This window comes from Typha latifolia, chromosome 6, assembly GCF_019914945.1.
Source record: "Typha latifolia isolate L0001 chromosome 6, TyphaL0001v2, whole genome shotgun sequence".
NCBI classification, from domain to species: Eukaryota; Viridiplantae; Streptophyta; class Magnoliopsida; order Poales; family Typhaceae; genus Typha; species Typha latifolia.
In genome coordinates, this window is record NC_133091.1 from 13,059,564 (window position 1) to 13,085,700 (window position 26,137).

Sequence of the window (26,137 nt, forward strand, 5' to 3'; positions counted from 1 at the left end):
CCCAAAAAATTAAAAAAAAAAAAACTCGAATAGTAAAATGCTTCCTTAAGGCTATAAAAAGCGAAGAATAGAGTGGGAGAAGGGATACTCTTATCCTTCTTCGTCCTTTGTGCTATCTTTGTAATAACGTGTGCGCTATCCCTGGTGTTATCCTTACTCTTATCCTCCTCCTCCTCCTCTTCCTCCAAACAAACAAGGCAAACATGTGCGGCGGCGCGATCATCTCCGACTTCCTCGTCACCTCCACGGACGGCCGAGATCTCTCGTCACCCAATCTCTGGCCGTCGAAATCCGCAACGCTACCCATCGGTAAACTATACCAGCTTTAATTTGAACCCCATCCTTGGGAGAAATTATATTTTCCTCCCTCTCCTTTGTGTACCAGGGAAGGAGAAGACGAAAATGCCCTCGAACGGTGAGGCGACGGGGAGCGAAGGGAAGGGCAGAGGGAGGAAGAGCGCGTACCGCGGGATCCGGCGGCGGCCGTGGGGGAAGTGGGCGGCGGAGATCCGAGATCCGAGGAAGGGGACACGCGTGTGGCTGGGGACGTACGCCACCGCCGAGGCGGCGGCAAGGGCGTACGACGTGGCGGCGAGGGAGATACGTGGCAGCAAGGCCAAACTCAACTTCCCCACCGCTACCACCACCGTGGCCACCGGACCGGCTTCGTCGCCGATGGATTGGGGATTAAAGGAGCGGCTTTCGAGCTTGGAGTCGTTCCTCCTTCACGAGCACGATCGGGTCGGCGGAGGAGTCCACGTGAACGTCCGCGATGGGTTCTAGGCTTTAGATGAAAGGCTAGGATGGTCTCTCTCTGTCTCTCTCAGCTCATCTTGTAAAGTTTCCCAAGTTCCATTTTACTTGCATATTTGATGATATGGGGAGCATGAATTTGCAAACTAGGTCCACTGTCTTTTGTTTCTAGAAATGATCCATATTTGCTAATGTGCTTATGAAAATGGAATTAACTTGCAAATAATTCCCCATGCTTCAAGAGATACTCTACTGAATAATACTTCCTCCTTCGAATAAACTAATAAAAAGTGGAGTAGGTAATATTGCATCCATTCTAAAACCATTAGAGTAATTTTAATTGGGCAGGACAATTAAAGATAGCCCATAGATTTGGAAGGCAGAGAGTTCGATCGATAATCACATCTTTTGCGTCTTCTTCTTCTTTAGGTGCTGCAAAACCTCCTCTGACTTACTTCCAATGTGGATGGAAAGTTGAGAGATAGACAGTCAGTCACTGGAAGCCTCGTTTTGGGCGTAAGTTTGTACTTTTGGCCATCATGTGAAACCATTAGCCTTGTACAAAAACTAGCCCATAGATTGAGAAAGGAAGACTGCAATAGTTTTCTAGCACTTCCTTTTTTTTAATAAAAAAATTGGATTTCAGTTGAGGAAGAAGTGTTTTTTCCAAGAAAATTTTATAAATCACAACTTGTATTTTAATTATTTTGTCATTTATATTTGTATCCTTTCTTTTTATATATATATATATATATATATATATATATAATTTTTATTTAATATATTATGTTAATTTAAACGTACTATTAAAAAAAATATTTTGTTATAATATGCTAAATAATTTATATAATAGATAAATTAGTGTTGTCTTTTTTATGTCTCCGTCTCTCTCATTTTTTCTATCAGTCTCAGTCTCACCACCTCGTTATGTCCAACCCAAATATTTTGATCCCTAAATTGGAGTCAGTTGAGATGATTAGCTTGTTCATCTTTTCCGACCAAAGAAGAGCAGAAAATGTGGTGAAGGAGGGAAAAGACGAGGGGGGAGATAAGGGAATGTAGTAGGAGCAACCACGATGAGAGTGAATGGCTAGTGGTGCTTTTATTTATTTATTTTTTTTATAATAATACTATTACCTCTTTTACCCAAAAAAAATAAAGAAAAAAGATATATTGACTTAATAGTTGTGAAGAAGTTTAGCCTGTTCTTTTTTAAACAAATTTAAAAATTCAAATTAACATAAAAATAAAGAAAATATAAAAGTTACTCTGTTGGAGATATACCCTCAAAATAAAATATAAAAGTTACTTTCGCAAACTGAAAAATTCAAGTTAGCTAGATAATTTTAAACTTTTTTTTTTATGATTTTTTTTTAATTTCAATGGTTGTAGAGTTGTTGCAAAGTGGGATAGTTAGCAAAGAAGAGAATGCAATTTTGAGTTAAATATATTTTGATACTTATAACGAAAATTATTTTATTCTATATATTTAAAAAAATTTTAAGTCAGTCATTATATTTACAACTAAAATAATACTATTAATTTTTTTTGTTAAATTTAATTAAGTATCATGACTATTTTGATCATTTAGAGATATTATCTCAAAAATATGTATGCCTTATCTAAAAAATAAGATAAGAGTATTTTTGTTATTTTGGCGTCTCTCAGATTAAATTTCACAAAAAACTGATGCTCTTATTTTAATCGTAAGTACACGGACTGATTTGAAACTTTTTAAATATCTAGTGATAAAATAATTTTGTTACAAGATATATTTAACAGTAAAAATTTTATAACCAATTTGGGAGTTATTATCCTCTAAGTTTGGAGCAAAAATTCTACTCTTCCCATGCGATCCACGTGATAATAACATGCGTTGACCTAATAAAATTCTTCCAATAACACCTTTTATTTGTCACGTACCATGATTTTCTATTACTGTTGCTTAATTTGGCATCCCAACAATCTCTTTCATAAGTCAACCTTTAGTTTGGAAATTTTTTTTTTTATTCATTAGTTAACTGCTTAAGCTTCTCAATCAACTAATTATCTAACGTATTATATCAAATTTATTTATTTTTATCTTCTAGTATTGCAGTATGGTAACGTGCGGCATCAAAGACAACACGAGAGAAATGACATGTTAAATTTATTATCCAATTTTTTTTTAATATTTTAGGTCAATTGATTACTCTACCACCACGTTTGATCGATTTAAGTTGAGTTAAAACAAATTATACAGATGAATAATATAAATATTAATGACTTCACATCTAGATAATAATTAATGGTTAAATAACTTTTATAATTATATATATATATATATATATATATATATATATATATATATATGACTGCGATCCATTAAGGAAAAGTTTGACCTAGTGGAGGATTTATTATCCATTATTTTAGAAGAAAGTTGGAGGAATTTTTATTTAGTGGAGAATAAATCTAACTATCTATGATGGTTATACTACATTTTCGTTCTTATTCTATCATAACGGCTTGTGTTCAACACATCAACCCAGATAATAATAAAGTTTAACACCTATGGAGATTAATTGACTAATTAACTTGGCTGGCAACATATATATATATATATACTCTTAAACTCTTGATTAAAGACGTGTACACCAATCTTATGACGATGAGCTCTCGCTGTTGATGTATATATATGTTTTACAAATATAGATAATATTAGTAGTTTAAATTAAAGAATTAATTATATTTAGACCCTATAAATTATCACTATTTTTTACATATCTCTTTTAAAATTTTTTTTGACACACAAACCCCTTGAACAGTTGAAAATGCCTCACATATTTTTTTCCTTAGGTTTTCAATATATTTTCAATTCATAAATTGTTATGTGTAAGTCATATGAGCAGCTGTATAAGATATCTATCCTTATATTTTAGAAGGAAGAAAACAGAAAAATATTAGTTTATTAAAATATTTTTACCTTCTTATGGTCTTTTCAATCTTTTTATCTACGATGTCATAGGGTGAGATATTTTTAATAATTTAAATAATGTACATAAAATATAATGATATAAAAAATCTAAGTATAATTATTCTTAAATTAAAACTATAGTAAAATTGACCAAGATAGTTCTTAACCTTTTCGATTCAATTCCTCCCCTTGCAATAAGTATAGAGTTTATGGAGTATATTTAGTGTGCGACTAAGACCTCTCTCTCTCTTTATATGTATATATATGATGGAGTCCAGTTAGATGTTGTGTCTCATATTATCTCACCCACCTAACCAAAACTATAAATTAATTATTAAGAAATTAATCTAAAGTCATTGGCATCCATTAGTGATGGCTTCCTAGTAAATGTGGCCAAGCACTTGTTTGAATCCTTAGGTGAGGCAGTACTTCCAAAGATGTACTACCAACTTCACTCCACTTCTTTATCTTTCATTAGATTCAACAAGATTTTCTTAGAGTGTAAAATATAGTATCTTGACACGATTGAATACTTTGCTTAAGATAATGAAACGAACTTCTCTTTGAAGAGAAATCGAAAAAAATAACTATGGTGGTGGATCCAAAGGAAAAGGGCCTATAATTTAATTAACAGATAAAATGATGACAAATTGACAACTGACTATTCTAATAGAAAAAAAAAAGAGAGAGTTATAATTAAAGATTTACTTTAAATTAAGCTCGACTCAGGCTTGTGCGACTCAATCTATTCGTAAGATAGTGAATTGCACGAGTGATTGTATTCTACTAAATATAAATAATAGGTGGAGAGCACCATAGGATATTTTATTATGCAATGGGAGAATACTTTGAAATATAATGAGGTAAGAATTTAGGCTGGACTCAAATGTTGTCGTAGAGTTGACAACATTAATACCTTTCACTCGGTCAAACAAATTAGATTTTGTTTTGTTTTTGTTTTTCACCTAAAACCGGCGGCTAAAATACTAGGTGCTGATGGATTCTTGGTAGACATAGTCTCCTTGACTTCCACCCATTTCTTTTTTATAACAAGAATGGCAAATTTTGGTTAGGCTTAGTATACAGCATCATTGCTGTTGGTTAGGGGATTATAAGTATTATTAGTCTATTATCTATTAATTAAGCTATTCATTCTTCTGATTTGGTTTGTTATTCAAGATAATAAGATACATTATTATAATCTTAGATAGGTTTTGGGACTAATATGAGTTCTTCAAAGATGTGTAAAAATACCTCAGGTAGTTAGGGAGATAGTTAGGGTATCGCTGACTAAGACACACACGAGGTTTACGTAGCTCATTTCATTCCTAAAGTTGACCAAGTAACTCACTGTTGCCATTATCAAATCACTTTCACAATATGCTAAATGCTGTTGTCATGCCTAATAAATGAAGAAGAAGACGATGAAGAAGAAGAAAAAAAAATCTTTCATCTCTCACCATGAAGACAATATAAAAAGGACTCCCATCTTCCCCCATACAAACTCCACTTTGTCTCCTCCGAACTCCATTTCCCTTCTCCAATCCTTCTCTAGCTAAAGCTAGAGAAGAAGAGCTAAAAACTTGAGAGAGAGAGAGAAAGAGAGAAAGAGAGAGAAGTATGTGTGGCGGCGCCATCGTATCGGACTTTATCCCTCTTCGCAAACGGCCTCACATGCAACTCTCGGCCTCTGAGCTCTGGCCGGATGCATCCTCCTCCACTTCCCGGAACGATTCCGAATCCAACTCGCATCCAGTTCCATCGCAGAAAAGTAACCGTCTTTGCCTCTTCTCTTGTTCACAAACGAATTTTCTCATGACGTTCTAATGACAACGACTAGATATTGATGGCATGGGTCTTTTACCTTGCTTCAAAAGATCAGATGGAATTTGTTATAGGGCTAAGAAAATTGAGTTACTTATTAGTAAAGATGAAAGCTTTTTGATGTGTGCTGTTGAATGATGAGATTTTGCTGACAAAATGACGAGATTTCTCTTGCTAAAGATTAGATTTTTTTTTAATGGAATGTAACAGAGCCAAGGAACAAGGAGAGGAAGACCCCCTTCATAGGAATCCGAACTCGGCCATGGGGGAAGTTCGCCGCCGAGATCCGTGACCCAAAGAAGGGCGTAAGGGTATGGCTCGGCACCTTCGACACGGCGGAGGAGGCCGCACGTGCCTACGACCGCGCGGCTCGCCGCATAAGGGGCAAGAAGGCCAAGGTCAACTTCCCCAACGAAGACCCACCTCGTGATTCCAACCCCAATCCTTATTACCACCATCAACATATCACCTTTCCAAACCTTTCCGCCACTTCGACCCACGAGAGCAGGAGCAGTTGCTCTGTTCAACCTCCCATGGGCGGTGGAAATGGAGGAGAGGTGGAGAAGTTATCCAAGGAGTTGATGGAGTACGAGAGTGTCATGAGCTTTTACCAGATTCCATACATGGAAGGCGTCCATCCACCACCACTAGTGGACGTGAATGAGAAGGAGATAGCCATGGGGATGAACGCATCTTATCAGCAAGGTGGCGAAGGTAACAACGTGGGACTTTGGAGTTTTGATGACCTTCCCACTTCTATTCCTCTGTGATTGCTGCTTGTAAGTTGCAAGTATTGCGATTCAAATTTCACAGAGGCCAAGACAAGGAATAAGAAACAAAAAGAGTTTGGGTTACTGGTAGTAGTAGTGGTAGTGGTGCTGATTCAGTTTCCATGTTATAACTTTGGATATTGTGAGATTTTATCAAGTTTTTCTGCTATTTTGCTAAAGAAAAGGTGTGTTCTTATGGCTTATGTTGTGGAAATAGGGCCGATACTAGAATGTTATTCTAACTTCTTATACTAAAAAGAAGAGAGTTTATACTATATAAGCTATTCTAATATTTAATTATATATTAATTTCGTGTATAATAAGATAGATAATAGTATAATATGTTATATACTACTATACCGCAAGTGAAAATTACCGTATGAGTTAGTTTTAGCATATACCACAACAATGCGCACCATATTAAACAAGATAGTAGTCTTGTTGATAGAATGTCAAGCCTTAGATTCAAGCATTTACAAGCCATTTGTAGGCATTCGAACACAGTTGCATTGTTAGATGAATAATGTTAAGATAAGTTGCATAAGACGCCAATTTAAGAAGATAAAATGCATCAAATATGATGGAAAAAGTCTCAACTTACTCGAACTAAAATGTTCTAACAAAAATAAACACTCTCAGAACTGCAAAAACTAGTATTTAGGTGATCCAGAGTTATGAAATGAAACATGTCAATTGACTCAAACCCTAAATCCCCTGCTGTTTCTCCTCCCTCTGGCCTTCTCAAATTTCCTTCCCTTCGCTCGCACATAAGGCTTTGTGTGGCTGTGCGGAACTCCAGGTGCCTTACCGAAATGCTTCACAGCTTCCCTAGCATTCTTTGGACCCCTTAGAAGAACCTGTGAGAGTGCAAACAATTTATTTTGCAGAAACAGAATATAATAAAATATAAGAAAATAAAAATTCATCCTCATTTAGTGCTACTATAGTAGCAATTCCATCCTGTTTGAATATAAACATAAACTGTAGAGTGGTACTAATAATTGATGTGCAAACAATTACACTGGACGCAATGCCTAGATACTGTCCCTGCAGGAGCTCTGCTAATCCTAAAAAAAAATTCAGATAAGTCCTACAGATCGACCTTTAGGACTTATCTGTTTCATTATAAACCTTATCAAGTTTGAAATTTTAACGTGATTGTGATGCCTAAAATGATCTCTACAACTAGCCTATTCCCCAGCTTGAAAATCTGGAGGATCTTTTAGGGGAAGGTCCTATCAAGCTAGGGGCTAGGGCTCTCCACGAGTAGGGTGTGAATTTGTTTAATTTCTTACTAAATATCTTCTCTTTGCTTGTGTGAATATATCAGTATATAAGATCTATATTATTGCATCATTATCCAGGATCAGTTATTCACATTTACAAGGTCTGTCATGTGCTTTTTGTTGGTCATGTCACTCTTCAAAATTCTATTTAATTAAAATTATTCCTATTTAATGGTGCGCTATGTGCTTTTTGTTGGACGCATCGACTATCAGAATCGATTCCCACATAACATATCTATAGCAGTTTACCAAAGTAATGTGATTCAATTCTACTTTTAATATAAAATCACTCCTCTCAATGCATCTTCATCTTAGTGTGATCAACTCTCGCATATCCATGCAAGCATTCTTGGTTTTATAGGCATCCAATAAAACTTTCCTATTAGCTTAAAGGGTACAAGGCAATCACAAAATACACAAATTCTTTATTGTGATGATCGTACTCTAACCATATGTGAGGTGTCATCACTCTTACTGATTTATGCTTAAGATAATAAAGGTACTCCGTCCTACTTATTTGCAGTCTTTCAAGGATTATAGAAGTAACTATGTTTTTTTACCAACCTTGAAAGAAGCCACTATGACAATGATCAATAAGGAATAAGATCAACTAAACCTTAGCAGTTAGAATCTAAAACTAGAGATAGATCTGATAGTGTACAAATTACACAAACGATAATCAACTATTGGTATGTTATAAAGGAATTGCTTATTCAATTAAGTGACAAATGACAATGACACCTTCCTAGTAGCTAATACAAAATAATCACAAAAGTTCAAATATTGTGTTTACATACTTAAGGCAAATAAATGATTGGATTAACAATTAACAATTGCAAACTAGCAAAAATGATGACACCTCCAACCAAATGTATCTGTATGATCTATATTCTATGATATCATGAATGAGAAAATATATAATTGTGCAGCCTCTAAAAGTTCCAACAAAATATGAAGTATATAAATACATATGATGAATAAATAGCATTGCTCAGATAATGGTTTCGACTTATTCTTGATCATCACAAACTTGGAGAGAAGATATGACGTAGTTAAAGAAAACAAAGCTTACAAAGACTAACACAAATTTGATAACAATGTAATAAGTCATCATACCATATGGAGTATCACCATTCAGTCACTTCATCAAAAGATAGAAAGTAAATGTAACAAATTTGATAGGTTTACGGTTGAAGGGAAAATTTACAAGAAAAAAAGATAAATGAATGATCTATCATCCCCTATGAGGGCTATCTTGTTGAAATATATAAAATGGCAAAGAAATCCCAATTACAAGTTATATGCAGTTCTTAGGAAGAAAATCAAGGTTTATTGGACAGGTTTATGTACATCAGACAAAATCAAACAACATTTACCCTTTTCTACATTGCCTTAAGGCATCCCTCATCTTTATAATTGAAAAAGAGAACTATATACTTATCTAAAGGAACTGATCCGAAAGCCAAGGTTACCTTAAAGCAAAGCATAGTACTATCAAAGTTTGTAACACAGATTAATCTTTCATATATTCAATAATAAAATGCCATATAGAAACTTAACTAAAGCATTAAAATGCAAGTCAATTCATACCGTGTTCTGTCCAAGAGGAGCCTGAAGAGCGAGCTGGTCAAAGGTCAGGCATTCTCCCCCAGCATTGACTATCCTAGCTCTCGCCGTCTCCGTGAACCTCAAAGCTGTCACCTTCATCGCAGGGACCTCATAAACTCTCTTATCATCAGTCACCGACCCCACGATCACTGCAATCTTCCCCTCCTAATTCCATACCACCAGCAACAACAATCTAAAGACTCCACCTTTCTCAATTCAAAAAAAAAAAAAAAAAAGTTTCGAACTGAGAAATATCTAACCTTTCCATTCATGAAGGTGACGAGCCTCTTGAGTGAGATCGGAGGCCTGTTCATCCTACTCATGAAGAGCCTCTTCAATATCACCGCATTAAACTTGCTCCCGGTCCTCCGGACCAAAAACCTATAGAGCTGATCACAGCACGACAAACAAAGATATCGATCCAATCAAAAAATTCTCATAAAATCCAGCGTAGAAAGAGAAAGATACCTGCGAGTCTAACCTTAACGAGGAGCTTGAGGTAAACATCGTCGGATCTGGGCGCGGTGCGCCTCGCTTTCTTGCTCCTGCCTCCGGCAACGAGATCGATACCCTATAAACAACGAAGCAAATGATAACAGAAGAAATGGCTAGAATATAATAGAGTAGGGTTAGGGTTGTGCAAGAGGAAGAGGAAGAGGAAGAGGAAGAGGAGGTTACCATGGGTGCTGCTTGCTGCTCTGCGCCGCGATTCTTAGGGTTTAAAAGGTTGCTAGTAATATATAGCGATCTTCGTAAATCGTAAACCGGGCCGGGCCTCGCTTGACCAGATAACTGAGCCCGACCCTGGATAAGGCTCGATCCAATCCAGCCCCGGACTAGTTTCTCGACCCGGCCCAGTCTATTTCCAGAGTTGTCCAGCATGGGCCGGATCAAATGAACCGTAATGAGAATCTCATTTCTGGTCATTGAATGACGGGTAACTCACTCGTGGAATAATACAAATTCTAAAAGCAGTAGTCTAATTTTTAATATTAGAAAAGAAAAGAAAAAACTAATAGCAGTAGTTGAATAGTATAATAAATAATAATTATATTTAATATGACATAAATTTAATTAAGAATAGTGAATTTGTATCGAAAATTAGTGATATTTTAAGCCAAATAATAAAAATACTCTTATTGGATGTAAAATAGCAGTGATTAGTGATGGGTAATATAGGGGCAAAATAATAACTTAAGTTATTATTAAATTAATTTTTTAAATTTTTTATAAAATAAGAGGAGAGAAAATAATCAATTACTATAACAGAAAAAGTTACATTGTTATTAAGTCACTACACTAGAATAAAAAAGTTATTACTATTCTACACTAGAATAAGAAGGTTAGAGTAATTTAATTATCACTCTGTAAATGTAAATGTGAATTCCAGAGTTTTTAATTTCCAACAGCTATTTTGGATGCCAAATTGGAGGTTTTAAACGGTAAAGTTATCTTAAAATGCTAGAAATTTTCGGGTAAAAATTAATCTACTCTAATCTTGACCTGATCAACTTCACAACGTTCGTGCACGGCTCCATCTTCAATAAACTATTCTAGCCCACAAGCTCGAGATCGCATATAAAATATCCTTAAAAGAACTGTGACCTCATTGGGCCAAATTTAATCTTCTGCCAAGTTATTAACGTTAGAAGCAATCTCTATAGCTCACTGCCATTGCTGTCACACCATCCATGTGATTCAAGGATATAATTTCTGCAAGACTTTCGAACAATATACGCTTAAATATGACTGCACATTGGCAAGCCATATACATAATTTCCTTTAGTAAACTTACAGAAGAGAATAATTACCAATTAAAATGCATGAACCTCGCTCTGGGTATTTATTTGGCAAGGCTTATGGTATGATGTACATTTGCAGGATCTATGATTTTATTGAATGCCGACCGCATTGTGTCGTTTTGCTGAATCATCTCATGTGAAGCAAGAGCAGTTCAGGCTTTTCTATCAGAAACTTCCACTCATTGCAGAATCTAGCCACAGTAGCTCCATCCACAATTCTATGATCAGCTCCAATTATAACCTGCGGATAATTAAATCACAGTTGAGCGTCATGAATTTGTATTTCTTAATGTGGGGCTTGCATTTTGTTTAGCAAGGTTTTGATGATGCGAATTAGTAAAGATCTACATATTCAAATATAAGATGTTCTAAGACACCAACTAAGTACTAGAAAGCAGATGATAAAAGAAACAACTTGATATGCAGCAGGAATGATCAGCATGCGTTTGTTGCAGTGTTATTACCTATGTCAAAGTCAATCCTAACATGCAGCTTACTTGGTTAGTTATTGTCACTAAACTTACTTGACCATCTTCTGAAAAAGAAGGCAAGAATGAACTTTCTTCAACAAAAGGTTGCCTTACAATTAAAAGACCAGAATGACAATATTGCTTTAAGTAATGCTACCATTTGATCTCATAATCTCTCTGCTTACAAACAACTGAGTGGACAATTTGTATACAGAAGGGGCCGAAACAGATTGTATATTATCATGCATATCCTTATCCACATTTCCTTACCAGATACCACTACAAATTCAAATATCAAATGGATGTTAAAGTTCATATCAGTATTTGTTAAAGCTTTTGGAGGCAAGTTGGCTACCACGTACAAGATATATCCAAATGGTTCTTGTACATTTACAACTCCAATGATACTCCATGAATAGACATATATATCCAAAATAAACAAATTGGGTATCCAAGAGAATTTACTATGATGTATTAGTATTAGTTCCATTTGTCCTACTTCCTATTTCAAATATAAAAAGAGCACAAAAAAGATCAGATCCCCCTTGGATAAGTATTGACTCCACATCCAGGCACAAGCAATACTTACTGATCTGCATCTGAGTCCAAAGCCAGATACAGAATCTATGTCTGTGCGGCTGTGCCCAGATGAACTTAGATGTGGAGACAAACAATGAGCAAACAATGTCCATATCAATTTCACATTGGCAGCTAGTTTATGATAGGATGACCTTTCATCAGCATGCATAGAATATTTGTGCAGTGTACACAGATGTATTATCTTAAAGTCATAATACCTGACATAAAAACTTACATTGGTTACAGAAGCAGGATAAACATTTTCATCATCATCAAAACGGGGAAGCTTTTGAATTCGTCCAAGTGCAATTATAGCGACTTCAGGTAAGTTAAGAAGTGGAGAGCCAAACTTGCCACCAATGGCTCCGATATTGCTCAAGGTTATTGTTCCTCCAGTAATATCTTCATTACTTAGCTTGTTATTTGAAGCCATCTGTTGTAGCCGAGACAACTCCTGTGTAATCTGGCAGAATGATGGTTGTTACATTTGCATGCCAAATAGATACAATAAGAATAAATACAAAGCCAACTTCAATGATCATTTCTTTTCTAGTTCTTAATTTTTTCATATCTAATGTTGTCATGTGCACCATCATGATGACATGATTGACACTTGAGAATTCACGTGTCTTGCCTCCAAAGGGGAAAAGGATAAATAGCTTACCAGCAAGACGCATCAAGTTGCCTTCTACAACCTTGTTCATTACAATCAAGGGTCTTATGATAATAGATAGTACCAAACGTGGTTTATAGATTCTGAAAATGCCTATGATATAAAAAAGAAAGGAAATATTTTCAGATCCCGATGCACTCAATCATGTTAAACCAACTGTTTTGGGACAAGCAGATGAATAAAATGGCACCTCTACAATTTTATGGGATTAGGCAATTTTAGATTGCACATGAATTCAAAGATCCAGATTTTGATTTTACAATCTTCATCCTTGAATTTTAAACTTGGTGTAAACTCAATATTTCCGTAACTTTTGGATCAAAACAAACCCATATCTAAGTCTCACACAGCCAGCTTTTCAGGTATGCCACACAAGACTTGACACAGGTATCCATCATCTAGATAACTATTTGACTAAATCTCTACAAAAGAGGCATGGATATGTTTCCCCATGAAGTGTTCTCTCTTCAAGGCAATGCTAGAGCGCAAGGAAGGAGAGTTGTCATACTATACTAGAGAACTTTTATAGGTTGTTTAGCTTCAACTACTCTACTTTTACGTGTCAATATAACACTAATATTTATTGTGTTATGGAGGCACTACAATTAACATATTATCCAATATCATCCAAACTATAACCTAGAGATTGACCACCATTTGCTCATCATTATCACCATCAACAATAACAACAACAACAACACCAACATGCTTGATAATTCTTTATAACAGTATGAAGAGTTTATTATTAGGTTCTTGTAAGAGTTCTTGTAAGACTGTTAACCATATACTAAGAACTGTTTCTTTTTCTTTGCTTATCTTTCTTTCTTTCTTTTTCTTTCTGAGAGAGAGAGAGAGCTTATGCTATTCCAATTGAAACCAACTAAGTGGAGTCGACCTTCCAACCTCTCAGTGAAGAACTAGATGTGCTAACCACTGGGTTACTAGTCAAGAGACCATATACTGAAGATTGTTATGCCCATATAATATGTATAAAGCTCAAAGCATCAAAATAAAAATAATCCTGCTGGGCAAATTGTTCTCTAAATTTTTAAAAAAGAAGAAGAATTGGATAAATTTTATCAATTAAATCTACAAACAAGATTATAATGATAATGTATTAATTCTTCCAAGGGTAGCAAAGAAGTGAGGCTGACCTCCAATATTGAAAGTGATTGAACCTTCTTTATGTTTGGTACAACTAAACCATATGGAGTAGCCATTGCCACACCAATATTATGGCACCCTACATAAACAACCACATAAGACTAAATTCCATTAACCAAGCTGCAGAAACAATTACAATACAAAATACACCATCTCTATTTGGTTATTTGAAAAAATGGAAGATTTAGCAGTTTAATATTGACTAATAAAAGTATAAAATGTCTCCCAAATGTCCAAACATTTCCTTAGATTGGTTTTGCACCTCATACACCAAAAAAACAACACTTTATATAGAGTCCAGTGAAAAAAGTATAAACAATTATATTATACTACATGCAAGGTCAAAAAAACATCACAACAATGCAAATTAAATACCTTTAACCTCAAGGTAGATGGATGTACTGCACATTCACAGATTCTCAATGAAAAAAATCTTGGACAATATTTGATGAACTATTGGTAAAAAGAAAAAGAAAGAGATATAACTGGATATAAATTTAGTTCTCTAACAGTACTATAAACTTCTACAAGACTCCCTCACTTGATCTCAGATTCTATATAAACTAATTAAATGAATTAACAGATTCCTGTACAGAATGAAAATAAGCATGAATGACTTCCAAGTTCCAATCATGCATATTCCAATATCATTAGAAGATAAATACATATAATCGCTACTGAAAATATTACACACATAAACAGAACATAAACTTTCATCCCTCTTAGTGGCATATACTTTGTTCCAAAATCTAGAAGTTATATGCACCATAAGGACATGATACAATAAAAGAAAAAGGAAGACCATTTGCAGACCTTTAAGAATTACTTCATTGGTTTCCTCATTGAAGGAGCTGTTCAACAGAGGATATTTATTTAATGCCATTGAAAGAGACTTTATTAGAAACGGAAGAAATGTATGCTTGACATTTTGATCTGTATTGTTATTTTGGAAGGATGCTTTGAGTTCCACAAGAGCATTGCAATTTATTTCTTCGAGATAATGAAAGTGTGGAACTTTCGCAGCCAAGCTCATAGACTTAACCATCGATCTCTGAAATCCCCTGAAATTTAGAACATTCTCTATAGTTATAGAATCTCCCAAAGATAAAAAAGAAAGGAAGCAAAAATATTAATGATAGGACGCAACTTTCCAGTTGCGAGAAAAGCCAAGCATGTTATATAATTGAGTATTGACAGGACAAAAAAAGTTCTTCAGGTAGTCATCCATGCCAGTCAACGATGACTTAGATTGCAGACTAAACTAGTGTGAGACAGATGATCACTTAAATGAAAAGAAGCTTTCTTGTTGTGTTTAAATCAAGAGGCACTCATGGTATCACAAAATACATGGAAGTATGCAAGAGAAATCATTCAAGCTCGATGTTGTAAAATGATTCAACTTTTAACAAGATTACCAATCAAATAAACTCTCAGCCTCATATAAGATGATGTAGCCTCCCATATATGTGGTGATATTTGTTATTGCAGAAGTTGTGGATTGGGATATAAGCAGGCAAAAAGCAAGTGAAATATATGGGGCTCTTGCCTAAAACTACTTAGTGACTGAATTCAGATCTAAGAAGGCATGCATTCACTACTTAGTTACCAACAATGTTTGCACTTTTTTTACCAACACAATGTTTGCACTTTTACTTCCTATCTTGGGATTATGGATATTATATATCCAACATTGTTAGTATTTCTCCAACCGTGAGCTCATAAAATTATCAGTTTACCTGAGAGGAATCGTTTTATCTTCATAGCTTTCGCTATCCACATTATTTGCAGATGATGTTTTTCCTTCCTTTAAAAGCTCAAAATCATATGCATTAGCATGTGAGATGGAAGCTGATTCTTTGCAAACATCCTTGCTACCAGCATAACTCAAAACGTCTTCTTTCAAGACCCTTCCATCTTTCCCTGTTCCACGGATATCGTTTATATTTAAACCATACTGTTTTGCTAGGTTCCTGACAGCAGGAGTAGAGAGAACTCTGCCAAGAGTTTCTTCTTCGCCCGATGAGCTTTGACAATCCATGTCATGAAAGTCAGAGATTGGCATAGTTTCACTACCAGGACTTTCGGATGTAAAAGGAGTTTGAGCATCTTCAACAAGCATCTTCAGTAAAGTTTCGCCAACCTGCGGCATTACGCAGACTTAGAATCTTTCCACATACTGAAGGATAGCCTACTTTTGCATAATCTAATGCAGAATGATCAAGAAGTAAATAATAACATCTATCCTTCACATCTATGGCCGAGAAGAATAAGCAGTTGAATATCAAATTAATCAAGAAGCACACTGAATAGTACTTTGTCAGTATGCACTTATTTATGGCAGTCAGTTTTAAATCACATAATCCTAGTGAACATCAAAAAGAAGATTGTCAAAGATTTTTATTGAATTTTGGAACTTAAAATCATGATAACATTTTGAGTATACAAAAAAATTTAGGTGAAATGAGGAGAATCACTCTCCTCCTTTCAGTATTTGGAGGGATTTTTAAAGATATTCACTATCATGCATTTAACATTTGATGTTGACGCATCTGTATAACCTAGTTGTTTGTTTATTTTAGTATAAAAGAAAAAAAAAAAGAATTTTGGCACATTCCATAATGTTTCCATGAAAGCCAATGCATATGGTCAATATGCAAGCTCATAAGACATGCAATATGGTATGTTAAATTCTTGTCAGAAGAAGCTCTCTAAGTATCTAAATGGCAGGTGTGCGCTTTCAAGGCTAAACAATGTCTCCTAACATATGACAAAGGGAATCCCACACAAAATTAGCACATGAGATTTGATTTGTATAGCAAATAAGACCAAATCTATTGTTGGTGCCTAACATGACCGAAGCAAGTCAGAACCAAACATCATGCATGAACATTGTGACGTCAAATTCAGTCAGATTATATTCCGTCGTTAAATCCTGAACCTTGATTTCTTAAAGCAGAAAGTACTGAAATGACTACTGTTTTCCCTCAAATAACTCAAGAAGAATCTGTAGTATAGATCGTCAACAGAGCTTGATACAGAGATTTAAAACAGATAACAGATAAGTAAATTATAATTCACAAAAATGTCAGCCAGAGATAAGTTCTTTGACTCTACCTTCACTATATCACCAGGTATAGGAAGAATCTGAAGTACTTTTCCTTTAAAACGGCTAGTAATTTCAATAGTTGCTTTGTCACTTTGAACTTCACAAAGACGTTCGAATTCTTCCACTTGATCACCCTGCCGGAGATCAATCACTCCCTTATAATGTGAGAAATAATAGCATAATAGCAGTTTAACTAAAACTACGGAAAGCTTCTAACTAATTCCCCGCATATTTTTTCTCCTCAAGGCGATAAATTTAAGAACTTTATCAAACTCAGATGGCATTCTATAGTAAAATTAGAGGAAAACAACGAATAATATCACCTCTTCCACGAACCACTTGAGCAGCTCGCACTCGGCGATGCCTTCCCCAGTTTGGGCCAGAGGCACCTCCACCACTTCCCCCGAGGGCACATCAACCCACCCCTGACTCGATAACCACCTCCTCTTCCCCAGATCACGGAAACCCACAACCTACACCTCAAAACAAATAGAGAAAACAAACACCCAAATCAAGCGAAACCCATCTCGAATATACCTCCAAGAGTTGAAAAGGAAACCAAGATTTGCTCACAGACGTCGGGGCAGAGAGGGAGAGAAGCTAAACTTCGCGTTGTCGAGAGCGGCGAGAGGAAGAGAAGGTAAGAGAGACCAAAGAGAGGCCGACCAAATCGAGAGGAGGGCGTTCGGGATGCGATAGCAGAGAATGGAGGAGAGCGGCGATGGATCCGGGCGTAGCCACAAAGGCGCCTCCACGCCATTGGGGTGGTGCTGAGTGCCGACCGCCGACTGCCGACAACTTGTTTGATCAAATTACCTCTCTCTTGGAGACTTCGAGGGGAAATCGGAGTTGTAAGTAGCGGATAGAGATGTTTTGATTTGTGGTAGTTTCGGAGTTATATATACGGAGGAACGTATACGGAAGTGCAAATGACGTGGCAAGTTTGATGAGGAAGTTTAGAGTTATCCAATATATAGAATAAAATCTTATAAGTTTGGTATCAGAAACTTTTAATTATTTTTCTTCTGTCACAAATAATTATGATGAGTCAGCTGATGAACGGATAGCTACCTCATTATTATATTTGAAGACATTTTGGTTCATACGAGAATAGACATATATCTGTGGACCTTTTTATAACAAAGGTGGCTATAAATTCTCGTCTCTCTTAAAAACCAACAAAAAACATGGGAAGAGGTAAGTTTTGGTCAAACATAGACTGGGTTCATCCTCATCTACGTGTTCATAGTAATTCTTACTCTGTAAATATAATTTTCCCCATCAAAATAATCCTCATGAATGCAGTACTCAACTCATATCTTTTGGAAGGATTGTGCTGTTTGATCTGCAGACCAATTTGAGATATTCTAAGAATTCCAACACTGGAAGAGCTTTTAGATGCCGAGGTCTTTACAATTTATAAGCAAATCGAGTGCAAATAGTGGAGAAAGCCATTTTTCGCTCCACATGAGAGCTTTCTCTAAATCAATAAGTACATAACTGTAGTCCTACGATCACAAACAACTTAACTGCAGTCAACCACAAGGCATTAAAATGACAACATAGATGTTCGTATCTAGACCCGAGTGAACTTTGCTTTTACAAAAACATTACCACCCTATGTAAATACTGTAACTTCCAGGCTTGAGGCACACAGAGACGGAATAAGATATTCGAGTGAAGCAGAGGAAAGAACTGTAGTCAGCTTCGATATCACCCAGATTTGAACAACAAGATTGCCTTCGTCTCTATGTAGAAATAGATGAAGTGATTGGTCTCGTGCGTCACATAGGAGCCTGTACCACCAGAAACAAATATGAAGATAATCCTTCATGGAATATAGTAAATAACTAAAGATACCATCAGTTATTACACTCCAAAGAGTAGTAGTACAAAATTACTTCATTCTATCAGCAATAGTCTTGCACGTAGCATGACAATCTAATAATTTCAGCAAAAAAGAGGCTGTGATATAAATGCAGCAAAATGGACTGTCATAGTTACATCAAACTTCATTGGCAACACATAAGTATCATGCAAACAAACTTCATTGGCAACACATAAGTATCATGCAAATCGTGGAGTTGTTCTAAACCTCAAATGATTAGTAAACAATAGAACAAGAGAGGTGGAACTTCATACAATCCACAGAATATAGGCCAGCTAGCTGTACGTCAAGACTGAATATACCTCCTAGTATAACAAGGGTAGAAAAGGTGGTCTACTGAAAACTGAATTTTCTGGAACTTCCATATGATTACGTGTTAAAATCAACAATCATTTTGTAGGTTTAGAATCCATAGTTGGTAGAATATGCAAACTTGATGGTTTCTCAAATGCATGATTCCATTTTTTCCAATGATGTGCATCCAAGACTTGGTTCAGGCAGCATGTTATTTCAACATTTCTGAACTAGTTTACTTTTGTTTTGGCAACCAAATTACTCAATTTTGTGCAAAAATATCCAAGTTCAAGTTCTCTCATTGTGAACATCACTACCATAACATGTTCACTGGTGCTCTTGAGAACAATGGTGCCACCCTAGCCACAAGTGAAATTGTATATATTGGTTAGATAACCAACTTCTCCAAGAGGGTTAGCAAATAGAGAAATCTTGATCACATAATTTACATTTTGACACTCTTATGAGTTAAATGTTGGAAGCTTACATATAGGACAGCAATATTCAAAGTGAAGATGGTACAGTAAAAATAAAATGCTTTGACATTCCAAAAATACCGGAAATTTTGAATAAAACAGTGGACTAAATACAGACCATCTCTACCAAATGCATTAAACCAAAACGCATAATTCAAATCAGTGATTGAAGCGACCGGATACACTGTCTGTGCTGGCAGTAGGCACAAGCTACTTTGTAGAATTGTTGCCCAAGGCTGATCTGTTGACTCCCAAAAGTTCCAGCAGGATATGAGGATAATCTTATATATAAGAAGGGGAAAGGAAATGACAAGGTGACAGAGAGGAGGCCCAGGACAAATAAAAAATCCAATATTGAGACAACAAATCTGTCAAACAAGATACAGTTCATGACTTCATGGTTGTAAACACCAATTCATCAGAGAAGAAACCCAAACTGTCACTAGAACGAACTTTCTAACAGTTGCCAGTGGTAGCTTATCTCTTATTTATGATATTCTTCAATGACTAAATGGACATACAACACAAAAACCAATGCTTAATTTCAACATTAGAGATTCAAATATGAATTTTAAATAAATGATCTCTTGGAAAATCTCTTGACTCAGAAACATCTATCCAAGGAAAATCAACACATACAATAAAAAAGTGCAGCTAGAAAGCCTACAATGTTCAGTAAAATCATCATAAAATGGTTGTAATATATCTCCAGATGCTTGATCAAATATAGCAAAAGGAAAAGCCATCTTGGTTGTCTAGGCACCTTTCTTAGGTGGTACATCTATGTGCCACTTGCGCTTTCCTAGGTATATGTCAAGTGTTTTGGATAATGTTTCAATATATACTATGCCCTTGAACTTCAATTAGCTACACAGATCGCCAATTGGACTCTAATGTTATGTACTAGTCAGGCTCTTATTTATTTATTTATTATTTTCTTTGTTGTTTGAGCAGTCCTAAAATCTTATGTTGATCTAGGCACTTGCTTTGCACCTATACCCATGCAGCCCCTGTCCAGTGTTCACCAATCTGTCGCATGATATTCTAAAATCTTGATGTTGTTTTAAGTATCCAGGTGTCAAATTTTCTTTTAGGAGTCCCATCACTCTGTTCATTTTCTCTAAAGGCAGTGTATACAACATAAGGAGAAATTTCAATTAAAGAAGTATCCGTGAACATGATGAACACATGGAAATCTGATACAAAAATAGTCAAGTGACAAGGACAAAAAGCTAGAGCATGACTGGCAAGGCTAATAAGTTATCTAAAATATACACTGTAAATGGAAAAGCAAACCAATACTAGGGCCTAGGGGAAAGGCATGGCTTGCAAGTAATCACTAATAGATGAAGCTTCCACAAATCTAATTCTCATATTTATCTTGATCAATGTACATTGCGGCTGGAAAGAGTGATAAAATAGTATTCTTCTATTCTAGATTGCCTTTCATTCTCACAATGTACATTATTCATTCAATATGTGGTAATATGTCAAGATGCAGATTACAAATTTTAAAAAGTACAATTGATTTTCTTCCTCCAGTCTACTTTTTCTCCCTAAATTAATGGGCACCAATACATTCTCTTATCATTTGAATTTTTTTCCTAGAACATCCAGATTCAGCAGTTACACAAAGAATATAGTATATTCATACACAAGAATGTAAAAAAGGAAGGATGAAGTTCAACCTCTATTCATAAATCTAGTCACAAAATTTTCAAACTGTAAGAAATCAAAAAGGTTCAGACTATACTTCTCAGGAAGCTACATCTGAATGAAAAATATCAAACAAAACGAAGAAGCATTAATGGATTGTACTATGTTGGAGATTTGCAAACTCCTTAATCTACCAATTAGTTTTTAGGGAACTTATATCTGAAAGGAGCACGCACATGCAAAGAATTGGACAAAAAAATATTTATCGAACAATAAAAAGAAGCATTAACCCATTGAAGTGCAGTAGAGATTCAAACTCCTTAATGAATCAGTTTCTGACAATTTGAGATAGTGAAATGAATACAATCTAGTCAAGATCAATTAACTTACAGGAAGAACAAATAATGATAAGAAAGACGTTTCTCGAGTTCAGATTAAGGTGAGCATCTTTTGCAGAAATTGACAACAAGATACAGTTTTTGCATCATTACTACCAAGCACAAGAGCTCAATCGCCGATACCCACTTGTTGATTTTAGTCAAATGTATTTTTCAAATCTTCAGAAATGCCACAGAATCAAATAACAAAATATGGAGAGCAATTCGGCAACCACATAATGCAAATCTTAAAATAAGCACTATCAAAAGAATCACATCAATCATGCTGTATTTCTTCGGAACCACAGCATACAGAAGCATGCAAATAAAATTAACAATATATCACTGCATACAGAAGAAGCACAGAAAACTTTGACTAAATCGGGCAATTTCTACCGCTAAGGCACAGCAGGATGCTGATAATATAATCTATACGATATTATCTATAGAAGAAGCCAAGAAAGACATCGGAAATTTTGACTAAGCCAGATAATTTCTAATCTTGCTAAGTACCAACTAATTACCCACTACAGACATTTAGCCAGCAGTTTTTTAGAAAACAAAAAAGTCTTCCATGAAACCCTAGAACGCATCTCTTGAAACAGCAACAGTAGTTCTTCAGAAATAAAAAGAGGGCAATAGAGATCAATCAATGGCAGTACCAAAGTTTTTGCCAACGATGCAATGCCAGGTGGGTCCGTGGTTCTTGTCGAACTCCTTCTTGATGTACTCCGCTATGTCCTTCTCTACCGTATGTTTCTCGAACGCCTATCGCATTTCAAATGAATCGCACAATTAAACCCTAATCCGAGCAAGAAAGAATCGGAAATCGGAGGAAGGGGCAGAGAGAAAGAGAGAGGGAGAAGTAGCATTACGGCGCGGGCGCAGTCGAAGACCTCCTGCCGCATCTCCTCCTTCATGTCGGCGCTCTTCAACGTGATTTTAAAGGCCTTGGACGCCATAGACGGTGCCGCAGCAGACGCCGGCTTCCGGTCGTCAGTGGATCCTCTCAGTATCGCCGCTACGGCGCCTCCGGCGCTACTTCTCCTGCCCTCCTCCGCCATTTCCACTGTCTCTCTCCCCTCTCCAAGAGCTCCTCCTCCTCTCTTAATTCAATCGCACTCTCTTCAGATTACAGTAGTAGCAGTCCGTGTACTATTCGAGCCCTTTCTTGAGAGGAGAGAGAAGATCCCAATTCCCAAATTAGTTTGGTTTTAGAGACTGTTGTATCCCATTACCCCCAGTAAATATTAGGAAACGCTCACCGCTGATTCTCTGAAGCCGGAATGGCGCGATTTTCAAGTAAAACTCGTGCAGATTTGTGCGATCTATGGTGTTCAAACTTCACGACCAACGTGATGCATGAAGCCATGAACATTGAATTTAGCAATAAAATAAAATTAAAAAAAAAACTCAATGCACTTTTATTTTTCAACTATAAGAAATATTGAATAATAATTTAAAAAAAAAATTGAGTGGGCTTCATCTTACGAGTTACGAGGGCTCCCCAAGTCTTTTTTTTTTTTGTTGGTCATGGTCGAAGCAATGAATTTTCTCAAAAGATGTCTGTGTATTTCTCTATTCTATTATAACTCTTATTGAGGATATTGTCTCTCTTCTCTCCTCTTATTTTTACTATCTATCTCTTATATCAGTCTGCTTAAGTTATAGTTATATTTGGGAAGGGTCTTTTCTCTCCTGTTTATATTTTTTTTTTTTTTGTTGCCGATGTCAGTGGTTTATTTTGGCGAACAATTAATTAATAATAATAATAATAATAAAAGGAAATTAGAACTAGGAGGAAGCACATAAATGAAATGGCAACGACGGAATGACGAGTCCTTACTCTTGCCCTCCACAATCTTTCTAAAATTTTGAAAGAAATGATTGAAGGCCAAAAAAAAAGTAAACTTATAAAGGTTGGCATTGCAAGGGACTGCAGGATGCTGCAGACAAAGAAAAGTAGGAATGAACAGCCCGAATAAATGAATTGTAATGAGGAATCTGAATGACCTGATGAGGAAAATTTTCAGCCAGTCAAGATTCTGAAAAATCTACAAAGAATTTTGTAAAAGATAAGATGTTAGTAAGAAACAAGAAGGAAAAAAAGATGAGCAAAATTGATGGAGAAGCATGAGAATTTAAGTATGTATGTACTCGGTTATTGATGAAGGTGTTCAGTCTACATGATACACGTGGCACTATAATATTTTAATGTCAGAGCTCGACACTATGGAGCATCCTTTGGAGAAATAGAACTCATGACATCTATAATAAATTAATAGACATCATGCATGTAAAAGTATTTTTATCATTAAAGGAGTTAAGAAATCAACTGTAACTTCCAAACTTGTCCAAGCCAACACACAGCAGAGTCAGTCAAAAGAATAGATGTTAGATCTGAAGATATGGGGATATCCCCTGGCTTCCCAATCATAAGCAGGCCTATTAAAAAGAAAAAAAAAATAGAAAGCTAATTGCGAGCGTACCACATTGTGCTTTCCTCTTCTCTACACATCTTTACAAGGGATTTCGAGTCCCAGTGAACAATGATACGTTGAAAAATGTCCCTATGTCAGCTTTAGGCTCAAGAGCACCGCCCAAGAGCAAGACTTGGATTTTATAAAGAATAATGGAGACCAGATGGGTAAGCTTAGCTACATCCCACAACAGATCGCCAGCAAGCAGTCCATAATTTATTGGCGGAGATGATATCTCTCCTAGATACCACAATAGGAGTGTAAATGAGTTGCTCTAAGAAATCCTCTCTGTCTTTCTTTCCAAATGGCCCAAATGGTAACAGAGAAGATGGCTTTAAAAGAGCAGAGTATTGAACTCAGGGTTGCTATAAGTAGTCGATTATTGTTGATGATAATGATAAATCTCCTAGCATAACAATTACTCCGAGAAATCCTTGCATTCCTTTCTTTCAAAATGGAAGCAGCGAAGGCAGCCTTTGAAGAGAGTATTGATCTTCAAGTTGCTGTCCCGGAGCCGGGACTTAGTAATCCACTCCAGGCTTAAGAGCTCGCCCAGGTCCTCGGAACCTTGATAGCCTTAACTATGACCCTCACACCTCAAGAGCAAGCCTGTAGAAAGTAGAAAACGTGTGTCAAGGTCTCAACAAAAAGCTCACAGAGCAAACAACTATCCTCAGACCCAATCGTGAGCCAATAGAGGTAGGCTTAGGTAGGGGCTCTGTTCTAGAACACCTTCCATTCCATAAAATGACAAGAACTCTTGGCTTAATGAGAAGATTCCAAATAGCGGGCCACTCATTCTACCCATAGGATTGCGACCCATATTGTAAGAAAGAGAAGATAGATTTGGCCTTGGCCTTGGCCTTGGCCTCCTCCCCCTTGGCATTAAAGTGTCTAATCCACCACCAAAAGAGGTAGAGATACTTTGAAAGGCCAAGTCACTGCCAAAACAATATCTCATCAGCATGTTTATGATTCCAAGCACCATTTTAGATCAACAATCCCTCTCGTTTTCCAGCTAGTAAGGTCATGAAGTACCCCCTAAGTTTCTCCACCACAAAAAACTCCTGGCTCTTTCAGAATGGCATCTAACATCAAGTCCAGGATCTACGTAGTCCCCATCTAGTAGTAGTAATAAGGAATAGTGGTAAGAGTGACCTTGACAAGGGTGATTCTTCCCCCCGAGAGACAAAGAACTCTACATTCAACTCGCAAGTTTCCGGCGAACTCTGTCCACTATGTGTTTGATAGCTTGACGCCGGAATTCTAAACCTAGAGATCTTAAAAAGTTTGACATGAGCGACCGACCAACCCTTAAAAGATAAGGATTGAACCTTGCCAAAACTCTTTTGCAATGGAATTAATCTCAGTTGGTCACCCTTCAATTCCTGGTGGTTTGGGTTAGCCCAAGTGTCCATTTCACACGCCTACCCTTTTCGAGATGCTTCTCGTATCTTCATGCCTAGAAAGCCATTACTCACGCCAAGCTTTTCCTCTGTGCCGTCGGATCATCTTCAACCGCAACTGCAAGATTCTGCTACATGCACCTAACCTTCGACAATCTGGTCGGTAAGTTTTAAGCGGTAGAAAATTCCTACACTTAATGTTGCAGATGATCTACACCAACACCTCATGCTTTTCTCATCCTCATCCTAAACTCGCCATAAAAGCCACGTGCTTCTCTCTCCACTCCCACTTAATCCAAAGTTCCTTTCTGCCCGCCGACAACATGCCACGTGTCACAGTTATTAGAGCTCACAAAGTCAAAGCTAGGTCTTTGGTCATTTGGATTTGGATGGCAACAAAAAGATCAGTTTTCGACAAACTAATATGCTATTCAAATTATTCAACGATACGTAGAAAATCTTCGTCTAAAACAGCAATTTTTTATACTACTTTTCTCTTTCTATATTTAAAAGTTATTTCTTTTTATAAATAAAATCCATTGTCTCACAGAGTGATTTATTTTATATATAAA

General features: G+C 36.2%; 5 protein-coding genes across 8 annotated transcripts; 2 read left to right on the plus strand and 3 right to left on the minus strand.

Moving 5' to 3' along the window:
* Positions 1–80: 80 nt before the first annotated feature.
* On the plus strand, positions 81–876 carry LOC140790975 (ethylene-responsive transcription factor RAP2-3-like). Its single transcript, XM_073141304.1, has 2 exons — positions 81–309; positions 386–876. The coding sequence occupies exons 1-2, from the start codon at positions 204–206 to the stop codon at positions 781–783; spliced, it is 504 nt and encodes a 167-aa protein (XP_072997405.1). The 5' UTR covers positions 81–203; the 3' UTR covers positions 784–876.
* A 4,504-nt stretch (positions 877–5,380) lies between these two features.
* Positions 5,381–6,300, plus strand: LOC140791183 (uncharacterized). The gene is made up of 2 exons (XM_073141597.1): positions 5,381–5,477; positions 5,741–6,300. Exons 1-2 carry the CDS (start codon positions 5,381–5,383, stop codon positions 6,298–6,300), a joined length of 657 nt encoding a protein of 218 aa, XP_072997698.1.
* A 552-nt stretch (positions 6,301–6,852) lies between these two features.
* LOC140790761 (large ribosomal subunit protein eL18y-like) lies at positions 6,853–10,008 on the minus strand. Of its 2 annotated transcripts, none has more exons than XM_073141001.1 (5): positions 9,873–10,008; positions 9,676–9,765; positions 9,455–9,583; positions 9,177–9,359; positions 6,853–7,157 (listed from the first exon to the last, which is right to left on the minus strand). In XM_073141001.1, exons 1-5 carry the CDS (start codon positions 9,873–9,875, stop codon positions 6,999–7,001), a joined length of 564 nt encoding a protein of 187 aa, XP_072997102.1. In that variant the 5' UTR covers positions 9,876–10,008; the 3' UTR covers positions 6,853–6,998. The 2 variants fall into 2 exon arrangements, with proteins under 2 accessions (XP_072997102.1, XP_072997103.1); XM_073141002.1 differs by having other exon boundaries at positions 9,663–9,765; positions 9,873–9,996.
* Positions 10,009–10,888: 880 nt separating this feature from the next.
* On the minus strand, positions 10,889–17,863 carry LOC140790956 (lipoamide acyltransferase component of branched-chain alpha-keto acid dehydrogenase complex, mitochondrial). Its single transcript, XM_073141278.1, has 8 exons — positions 17,566–17,863; positions 17,312–17,461; positions 16,997–17,122; positions 15,619–16,022; positions 14,696–14,943; positions 13,873–13,961; positions 12,281–12,508; positions 10,889–11,237 (listed from the first exon to the last, which is right to left on the minus strand). The coding sequence occupies exons 1-8, from the start codon at positions 17,746–17,748 to the stop codon at positions 11,124–11,126; spliced, it is 1,542 nt and encodes a 513-aa protein (XP_072997379.1). The 5' UTR covers positions 17,749–17,863; the 3' UTR covers positions 10,889–11,123.
* Positions 17,864–18,353: 490 nt separating this feature from the next.
* Positions 18,354–25,706, minus strand: LOC140790573 (dynein 8 kDa light chain, flagellar outer arm). Of its 3 annotated transcripts, XM_073140706.1 has the most exons (5): positions 24,169–25,706; positions 22,945–23,021; positions 22,555–22,845; positions 22,342–22,447; positions 18,354–18,784 (listed from the first exon to the last, which is right to left on the minus strand). In XM_073140706.1, exons 3-5 carry the CDS (start codon positions 22,741–22,743, stop codon positions 18,702–18,704), a joined length of 378 nt encoding a protein of 125 aa, XP_072996807.1. In that variant the 5' UTR covers positions 22,744–22,845; positions 22,945–23,021; positions 24,169–25,706; the 3' UTR covers positions 18,354–18,701. The 3 variants fall into 3 exon arrangements, with proteins under 3 accessions (XP_072996807.1, XP_072996805.1, XP_072996806.1); XM_073140704.1 differs by having other exon boundaries at positions 22,555–23,021; XM_073140705.1 differs by having other exon boundaries at positions 22,555–24,768; positions 25,318–25,534.
* Positions 25,707–26,137: the final 431 nt, after the last annotated feature.